At 42.8% G+C, this 10,482-nt stretch overlaps 1 protein-coding gene across 1 annotated transcript; it reads right to left on the bottom strand.

Annotated features, from left to right (window-relative positions):
• Positions 1-305: 305 nt before the first annotated feature.
• LOC139365992 (neural cell adhesion molecule 2-like) lies at positions 306-2,899 on the bottom strand. Its single transcript, XM_071103064.1, has 2 exons — positions 2,851-2,899; positions 306-2,584 (listed from the first exon to the last, which is right to left on the bottom strand). Exons 1-2 carry the CDS (start codon positions 2,884-2,886, stop codon positions 1,028-1,030), a joined length of 1,593 nt encoding a protein of 530 aa, XP_070959165.1. The 5' UTR covers positions 2,887-2,899; the 3' UTR covers positions 306-1,027.
• Between the last annotated feature and the right edge of the window lie 7,583 nt (positions 2,900-10,482).

Here is a 10,482-nt window from a genome sequence, read left to right as displayed (position 1 = left end):
ACACACCTACTCATTCAAGGGTTTTTCTTTATTTGTACTATTTTCAACATTGTAGAATAAGACATCAAAACTATGAAATAACACATATGGAGTCATGTAGTAACCCCAAAAAGTGTTAAACACATACATTTTATATTTGAGATTCTTCAAAGTAGCCACCTTGCCTTGATGACAGCTATGCACGCTCTTTTTGTTATTTCATGGCGTTGATGTCTTCACTATTATTCTATAGTGTAGAAAATAGTCAAATAAAGGAACTTTTGACTGGTACTATATATTTATTTATTTATTTATATATTATTCTGTTTTTTTTTATTACAATAAACAATAAAAAACGTAACATTGACATACATTTCCACAAACATTAATGACATCACACATGTTCCCACCATATCTACCCCCGTATCCACCCCCGATACTTGTAAGACTCTGCCCCACATGACTTCAAATGATGTTATGTTGTTTCTGTCTGTAGACAGATTGTTTTACATATTTAAATAACAAGGCATTGATTCTTCCCTCCTCTTAACGACGGAGTTTCATTTGACTTTCAGTATTTAAGTAATAGTTTCTCTAATGTAAGTGAAGAAAACAATATTGCCCAGTCCATTGGGTATCTTACTAAGTCTTGAAATATTCACCATGTCTTGAAATATGCAGATAGATTGATTAAAAGTCAACTTACATTAGAAAACTTTTGACAGACAGCTTTCTAATTCTGCCCATAACGTTTGGACTTCATAGCACTCCCAGAAGGCATTAACTAGTGAGTCATTGCTAGTTTTACACTTAAGACATGCCTCTGCTGTTGTCCTGTAGAATTTATGAATTTTGTCTCTCGTATGATAAATTATGTACATTATCTTTTTCTGACTCAAATAGAATTCCCTCAACATTGCTGTGATGTCCAAAATCTTTCGAAATGTCTTGATATCAAACATTTAAGTTGCATTTATTTGAAAATGTCTACATTGGTCAGTCCAAAACGGCTTTTTAATTCTATCAGTGCTCTCCTCACAGACAGCCTTTAGTCCAGGTTCTGTGGTGACTCCCTCCTCTGGATGATGTCATACACGGAGTGCCAATGCCCCCGCCGAAGAGCTGTGTACGTGTCATCAAACTCATCTGGGTCCGCATAGATATGTTCAACGTTTTCATAGTTGGGGGAGCTCTCCCTCCTACTGACATCTAGATGAGCGCCATCATTATTGACAGTTTGGACATTCATTCTAATATCATGCCCTCCCATGTTTCTCCTTTTCAGTGTGCTAAAGGTAAAGACCAGAAGAGCTGCGACAGTCAGGAGAACTACAACCACCAGAACAATAATTAACACAGACACTGGTCCTTTAGTGACGGTGAGTGTAGCTTCCAGGGAGGGTAACCCATCCTGACCAATCAGTGCACAGGAGTAGCTACCTGCATCCTCACTGCTGACTGTGTGGATTGTTATGTAACCTTTTTCACCATTTGGGCTGGTTATGCGTTGTCCGTCTTTGTACAAGATGAAGCCCCCAAAGCCTTGCGGAAGACCACACTGGGTATGACACCAGATCGACACAGAGGCTCCTTGGTCCACGACGTCAGGATATACATGCACATATAAGTCTGTGACAGACAGGGAGACCGCTGACGAATTGAAGTATGTCCCTTGCGTTTTTAACAGGAACCTGTACTTGGACGAGTCGCTCTTTCTCAAATCTGTGATTCTCAGGGTGCAGTCACTACCATTGCCACGATATTCCACACGACCCACATACTCCGGGTGGCGAGTCAGATCTTCAGGCTCCATTCTGAGATCTGTACTATTCACCCAAAGTGTCTCTGAGATATTGAGACCTCTGGGGAATGTGTAAGTGCAAGGTAGGTCTACATATGACCCAGGGAAGCCACAGATTGTCTTGGGGGTGTAACTCACATCCAAACAGTTTCTTTGTAGACACACTGCAGGAGCACGGAGATCCTCATAGCCCTTTATAGCACAGGAGTAGCTGCCTGTATACCTACTATTGACTGAGTTGAGGGACAGGCTGAAGGTGTTGGTGTGTGGAACTGTTTTAGCATTCCTGTACCAGATGTAGGCGGGGTCATCACTCAGAGTGCAGTTAGTGGTACAGGTCAGTTTCACCCCCTGTCCATTTGTCACAGAATCCTTCTTTATCTGCAGATTTGTGACAATCAACTTGATTCCAGGTACACTATTTATCCATCCAAAGGACTCTGCCTTAAATCTAAAGCGATAGACACCTTCATCACTCTTTCTAACATCTCTTATTTCAAAGAAAGATCTGCCACCAAACGTCAAACGACCTTTATATTCTGGGTCTGTGGAGAGGTCCTCAGGTATAGTCTTGTCCCTCCATTTCCGCATCTGTTTTTTTTTAAACCAGTAGAGGTGTTGGTATTCACTTCTGGTATTTGGTGGATGGAGGCATCTTACTTTCACAGTTTGTCCCTGTAATGCACAGATAGTCAACTCTGCACAGGTGAAATTCACCACGTTCACAGACAGAAGACCTGGTATGAAGAGAAACAGTCCAAAAAGCGTTCTTCCTGTCAGTGTCATGGGGATCTCTGCAGTTACCTATAGTGTAGAGGCAATAACATCATAGATATAATGAATCAAGTATTTGATGAAGATTTTAGCATGAAATGTTTGCCTCATATTCATAGAATATTCATATTCTATGCTCTAGAAACCAAAAACTACTTTGACGTCAATGTCAACAAACTTTTCCAGAAGTTGAAAAGCTAGCTTTTTGACAAATGGGATCAGAAGTCTTGGGGTTTTAAGCTGTGTGAATTGAGAGAAATGTAATTAGTGAAGTAAATAATCACAAAGATACTTACACTTTGGAAAAGATGCTCAACTGATATCTTCAACATTTCTGGCAGCACAGTTGAACGAAATATAACTGTGAAGATGTTTCTTAATAAACGGAGGCAGGACATGTTGCTGATACACATCTCACCCACTTCCTTCCCTTAAGGCACATTGGGGGTGTGATGACTATATAAGGCAAAGAACAGAATCTGACTAACTTTATATGGGATACCTGACACTGTTAGCTAAGATAAATGTAGCTGAAACATTTCAAATCACTTCTGTTACAGCTCTATGTTACGGTGGGATACACCATTAACATCTCTATTGGTTAGATAAATGATCCCCCCCCCCCTTTTATCCCCTGAGAATTACAATCTAATATTTCGCACTGTCATCTCAGTGTTGGTTTTCATATATTTCACAATCAGGAAGAGGTTGCTTAAACTAACAACAAACTAACAAAGGAGAGTGATAAGGGGATGTGGGGGGAAATGAATTCGTACAAGTAGATTACACAACTTGACTTTGACCAATAAAGCTCCACCAACATGGTAGCACGTCCAAAAGACAAATGTTGTACTACATCGGCTCTGACGATTTTATACCAATGCAATTTGACAGGATTTTATACAGCAGCCTCATCCAGCAACCTTGACAAATAAAGTGACACAGTATTGACAGCATCTCAAACAGTAAGCAGTGATGAGGGAAAACAAGTGATAAAGGTTCAGGCGTTTGAATGTTAATATGAGAAGAGCCAAATACCATGCATCTGCACAATAGTAATAAGGAAGCACTTTTGATTTCTCCAAACAAAACCATGTTTGTATGAGATAGCCTCTCCATCCGTCTTCGATCCCAGAGGTAGCTGTTTATACTCTGATGAATATACATCATATTACCTGAGACAAGGAGATGAGAAAACCCATTAAAGGGCTCATGTCATGGGAAATGATGGAGCCTGGAAATAGAGGGACCAGAGGACAGGTTTGAAATGGCTCAATCTCAGGCAATTATTTCTTTGCAGATTGCACCGCATGCATATCGTATGAGATCAAATGCTGGTGACCATGTTTTGTTTGTGTAGATGGATATTTGAATTGCTGAACAGATCCAGCCACTCTGAGGGCAGTCCATTCCCCAGGCTGAGCGAAAACCACAATACTAAAGCACGGAGATCCAATTGTACAGTAGACTCATCTCTCTTCAAGCTAATCAATTCTGTACATCTAACGATACAATTCTAGGGTTGCACAATTCCTCAGTTTTACTAGATAGCTTCCGAATGTGAGCTCTTAGTTCGCTTGTGAGTTATTGCTTTTACAAATAGGCCAATATAACTTGCCTCCTTTATACTGTATATGAACTGGGAACTCCATGATGCATTCTACATTGATATTCCATAATGTGAGCACTCATAAATAGTTTGCTGGGCAATGTCAAGTCAGGTTTGCAGCATCTCTTCAGTGGCCCTTGAAGGCTGTGAAAGCTGTTCGCTGCCACGGGCAACTCCACACTAATTTCCCCACCCTAAGCACTTGCTAGGTTCCTAGAATAGATAATGATGTTTTCTTCTTTTTTGAAAGAGAGAAATTAAATCACATCACCGGTTAACAGTTGGGGCTGATTCACCACATTAAAACAGAGATCATTCTGATGGATTCAGTTCGCTTTTCTGTCTTGTCTTTCATCAGGCGATGGTAATTCAATCCCTTTCTTCAATCAGCTCATCTAAGGCATAACCAAGATAATTTGCTAGCCATCTTCTCTAGCCATCTTGTCTCTATGCACTCGGAGGTCTACACAAAAGACCACTGACGATCCCCAGTGTAGCTCATATGAGTCTTTCTGTGGAATATTGCACGTTGAATAGCGCAGTGCCTCTTTCTTTGCCTAATCATTCCTTATGTGCACATATGTTTTGTAAATGGATTATAATAGGTTTTCAGAACAGAATGTGAATCATTGTGTGCATGACAATAGAGAAATGTGCATAACGCCTTCTTTGTTGCTCAATTATTCTTCTAAATTGCGTGTATGTAGGCTATTAGGAAACAGATGGGACACCTACGGCTTGGAATTAGCATAAGAAATTCCCTATCAGAACCTCTGGCACAAAAACTTTAGGGAAGCACAGTCAAACAGGCAGGACTTAAACCGGGCCATCAGAAATGTAATACAGGAGTTTAGTAGCGTTCAAGGGTTATTATGTTTGTTGCAATCTTTCTGTGGTTTTATGTATGATCAAATCTGCAGCAAGTACTCTTGGTATAAAGGCCCAGTGCGGTCAAAAACGTGATTCTCAAGTGTTTTATATATATTATTTGGACACTATGAGCTTGGAATAATACTGTGAAATTGTGAAAATGATGATAATGCACTTTTATTGTAAGAGCTGTTTGAAATTACAGACTTAAATTGCAGTTTTGGCTTGCCTGGGGACATCACCAGGTGATAAATGAGTTGACCCCTGTAGGTTTAAGCCCTTAGATTACAATATTTACTAAAGCTAACATGTATCCTTATTTTAAGATGGTGATAAAATGTATAATTCTAGGACCACTTTAGGCGCATACAGTACCAGTCAAAAGTTTGGACACACCTACTCATTCAAGGGTTTATCTTTATTTTTACTATTTTCTACATTGTAGAATAATAGTGAAGACATCAAAACTATGAATCATGTAGTAACCAAAAAAGTGTTAAACATATCACAATATATATATATATATTTTTTTTTTTGAATTTTACCCCTTTTTCTCCCCAATTTCGTAGTATCCAATTGTTGTAGTAGCTACTATCTTGTCTCATCGCTACAACTCCCGTACGGGCTCGGGAGAGACGAAGGTTGAAAGTCATGCGTCCTCCGATACACAACCAACCAAGCCGCTGCTTCTTTATCACAGCACACGTCCAACCCGGAAGCCAGCCGCACCAATGCGCCGGAGGAAACACCGTGCACCTGGCCACCTTGGCTAGCGTACACTGCGCCCAGCCCGCCACAGGAGTCGCTGGTGCGCGATGAGACAAGGACACCCCTACCGACCAAGCCCTCCCTAACCCGGGCGACGCTAGGCCAATTGTGCGTCGCCCCACGGACCTCCGGTCACGGCCGGTTACGACAGAGCCTGGGCGCGAACCCAGGACTCTGATGGCACAGCTGGCGCTGCAGTACAGCGCCCTTAACCACTGCACCACCCGGGAGGCCCACAATATATTTTTTATTTGAGATTCTTCAAAGTAGCCACCCTTTGCCTGGATGACAGCTTGGCATTCTCTCAACCAGCTTCATGAGGTAGTCATCTGGAATACATTTCAATTAACAGGTGTGCCTTGATAAAAGTACATTTGTGAAATGTCTTTCCTTCTTAATGCATTTGAGCCAATCAGTTGTGTTGTGACAAGGTGGTATACAGAAGATAGCCCTCTTTGGTAAAATACCAAGTCCATATTATGGAAAGAACAGCTCAAATAAGCAAAGAGAAACGACAGTCCGTTATTACTTTAAGACATGAAGGTCAGTGAATGAGGAACATTTCAAGAACTTTGAAAGATTCTTCAAGTGCAATCGCAAAAACCATCAAGCGCTATGATGAAACTGGATATAATGAAGACCGCCACAGGAAAGGAAGACCCAGAGTTCCCTCTGCTGCAGAGGATAAGTTCATTAGAGTTACCAGCCTCAGAAATTGCAGCCCAAATAAATGCTTCACAGGGTTCAAGTAACAGACACATCTCAACATCAACTGTTCAGAGGTGACTGTGTGAATCAGGCCTTCATGGTCGAATTGCTACAAAGAAACCACTACAAAAGGACACAAATGAGAAGAAGAAACTTGTTTTGGCCAAGAAACATAAGCAAGAGACATTAGACCGGTGGAAATCTGTCCTTTGGTCTGATGAGTTCAAATTTGAGATGTTTGGTTCCAACCGCCGTGTCTTTGTGAGACACAGAGTAGGCGAACGGATGATCTCTGCATTTATGGTTCCCACCGTGAAGCATGGAGGAGAAGCTGTGATGGTGTGGGAGTGCTTTTCTGGTGACACTGTCTGTGATTTAATTAGAATTCAAGGCACACATAACCAGTATGACAACCACAGCATTCTGCAGCAATACGCCATACCATCTGGTTTGGGCTTAGTGGGACTATGATTTGTTTTTCAACTTGACAATAACCCAACACACCTCCAGGCTGTGTAAGGGCTATTTGACCAAGAAGGAGAGTGATGGTGTGCTGCATCAGATGACCTGGACTCCACAATCACCCAACCTCAACCCAATTGAGATGGTTTGGGATGAGTTGGACTGCAGAGTAAAGGAAAAGCCGCTAACAAGTGCTCAGCATATTTTTTTTAATTTAACCTATATTTAACAAGACAAGTCAGTTAAGAACACATTTTTATTTTACAAAGATGGCCTAACCCGGCCAAACCCTCCCCTAGCCCGGACGTCACTGGGCCAATTATGCACCACCGTATGGAACTCCCGATCAGTTAGTTGTGATACAGCCCAGGATCGAACCAGCATCTGTAGTGATGCCTCTAGCATTGATAAGCAGTGCCTTAGACTGTGGGAACTCCTTCAAGATTGTTGGAAAAGCATTCCAGGTGAAGCTGGTTGAGAGAATGCCAAGAGTGTGTAAAGTTGTCATCAAGGCCAAGGGTGGCTACTTTAAAGAATCTAAAATCACTGTCAAATCTCACTGTCAACTGTGTTTATGTGTAAATATTTGTATGAACATGACAAGATTCAACAACTGAGACATAAACTGAACAAGTTCCACAGACATGTGACTAACAGAAACTGAATAATGTGTCCCTGAACAAGGGGGGGGGGGGGGGGGGTCAAAATCAAAAGTAACCGTCAGTATCTGGTGTGGCCACCAGCTGCATTAAGTTCTGCAGTGCATCTCCTCCTCATGAACTGCACCAGATGTGCCAATTCTTGCTGTGAGATGTCACCCCACTCTTCCACCAAGGCACCTGCAAGTTCCCGGACATTTCTGGGGGGGAATGGCCCTAGCCCTCACCCTCTGATCCAACAGGTCCCAGACGTGCTCAATGGGATTGAGATTCGGTCTCTTCGCTGGCCATGGCAGAACACTGACATTCCTGTCTTGCAGGAAATCACGCACAGAACGAGCAGTATGGCTGGTGGCATTGTCATGCTGGAGGGTCATGTCAGGATAAGCCTGCAGGAGGGGTACCACATGAGGGAGGAGGATGTCTTCCCTGTAATGCATAGCATTGAGATTGCCTGCAATGACAACAAGCTCAGTCCGATGATGCTGTGACACATCACTCCAGACCATGATGGACCCTCCACCTCCAAATCGATCCCACTCCAGAGTACAGGCCTCGGTGTAACACTCATTCCTTCGACGATAAACGTGAATCCGACCATCACCCCTTGTGAGACAAAACCGCGACTCGTCAGTGAAGAACACTTTTTGCCTGTCCTGTCTGGTCCAGCGACGGTGGGTTTGTGCCCATAGGCGACGTTGTTGCCGGTGATGTCTGGTGATGACCTGCCTTACAACAGGCCTACAAGCCCTCAGTCCATCCTCTCTCAGTATATTGCGGACAGTCTGAACACTGATGGAGGGATTGTGCATTCCTTGTGTAACTCGGGCAGTTGTTGTTGCCATCCTGTACCTGTCCTGCGGTTGTGATATTCGGATGTACCGATCCTGTACAGGTGTTGTTACACGTGGTCTGCCACTGCGAGGACGATCAACTGTCCTGTCTCCCTGTAGCGCTGTCTTAGGCGTCTCAAAGTACCTTGCCCTGGCCACATCTGCAGTCCTCATGCCTCCTTGCTGCATGCCTAAGACAGATGAGCAGGGACCCTGGGCATCTTAGTTTTGGTGTTTTTCAGAGTCAGTTGTGTCAGTAGTGTTCCAAGTTTTCATAACTGTGACCTTAATTGCCCACCGTCTGTAAGCTGTTAGTGTCTTAACGACCGTTCTACAGGTGCATGTTCATTAATTGTCAATGGTTCATTGAACAAGCATGGGAAACAGTGTTTAAACCCCTTACAATGAAGATCTGTGAAGTTATTTGGATTTTTACAAATTATCTTTGAAAGACAGGGTCCTGTAAAAGGGACATTTCTTTATTTGCTGACTTTATATATTATTTTTTATTGACCTGCTATAGCCCATAGAATAACACATTCATAAATGACAAAACAGACCGCAAGCATTTCGCTACACTCGCATTAACATCTGCTAACCATGTGTATGTGACAAATAAAACATTTGATTTGATTTGAGACCGTCAAAAAATGTATTATAAGGAATAAGGTACTGGGTTACCATCAGAAGACTCCCCTGAAGCCTGTGTGCATTGTAGAGCAGAACAACCAACACCTCCATGTTCACGAGAGTCTCCCCTTTTGGTGACATATAAGGGTGTAGCTCCCACGGTTTGGTCTGGACAGTCAGTTTTGTGAGACCTCTTCAAAAAGAGGTAGCCCATGACAGAATTCAGACAACTGCCGAAAAGCTTGCAGATGTCATAGAGCCAAACAACCAAGGCTGTCGTGTACGTCTCATCTTTGGATGGTGGTGACTTTTTAGTTTGTAGCTCCCACAGTTTGGGTTTTACAGCCGTTTCCGTGACCATTTTCTTGTCCGGTTCCTCTCATGTGTAGAAAAAGGTCGCTTTCACAAGCCCCATGTTATGGAATAGACGCAAAATTTATATCGGTGAAAAGAGGGAATCAGGGGGATGACCAAGAACCCAATGCTCACTCTGACAGAGCTCCAGAGTTCATCTCTGGAGATGGGAGAACCTTCCAGAAGGACAACTATCTCTGCAGTACTCCACAATCAGGCCTTTATGGTAGAGTGGCCAGACGGAAGCCACTCTTCAATAAAAGGCACATGACAGCCCACTTGGAGTTTGCCAAAAGGCACCTAAAGGACTCTCAGACCATGAGAAACAAGATTCTTTGGTCTGGTGAAACCAATATTGAACTCTTTGGCCTGAATGCCAAGCGTCACGTCTGGAAGAAACCAGGCACCATCCCTACGGTGAAGCATGATGGTAGCAGCATCATGCTGCTGGGACTGGGAGACTAGTCAGGATCAAGGGAAAGATGAATGAAGCAAAGTACAGATAGATCCTTGATGAAAACCTGCTCCAGTGCGCTCAGGTCGTCAGACATGGGGCGAAGGTTTACCTTCCAACAGGACAACGACCCTAAGCACACAGCCAAGACAATGCAGGAGTGGCTTCGGGATGAGTCTCTGAATGTCTTTGAGTGGCCTAGCAAGAGCCCGGACTTGATCCCAATTGAACTTCTCTGAAGAGATTTGAAAATAGCCGTGCAGAAATGCTCCCCATCCAACCTGCTCCCCATCCAACCTGACAGAGAGTTTCTCCCAGAAGAATGGGAGAAACTCTCCAAATACAGGTGTGCCAAGCTTATAGCGTCATACCCAAGAAGACTCAAGGCTGTAATTGCTGTCAAGCGTGCTTCAACAAAGTACTGAGTAAAGGGTTGGAATACTCATGTAAATATGATATTTCAGTTTTTTATTTTTTATACATTTGCAGAAAATTCTAAAAACCTGTTTTTGCTTCGTTGTTATGGGGTATTGTGTGTAGATTTATGAGGGGGGATGACAAGTTAATCCATTTTAGAATAA

Source organism: Oncorhynchus clarkii, chromosome 14 (assembly GCF_045791955.1).
Source record: "Oncorhynchus clarkii lewisi isolate Uvic-CL-2024 chromosome 14, UVic_Ocla_1.0, whole genome shotgun sequence".
NCBI lineage: Eukaryota > Metazoa > Chordata > Actinopteri > Salmoniformes > Salmonidae > Oncorhynchus > Oncorhynchus clarkii.
Note: the sequence above shows the minus strand (reverse complement) of the source record. Positions and strands in the feature narration are given on the sequence as shown.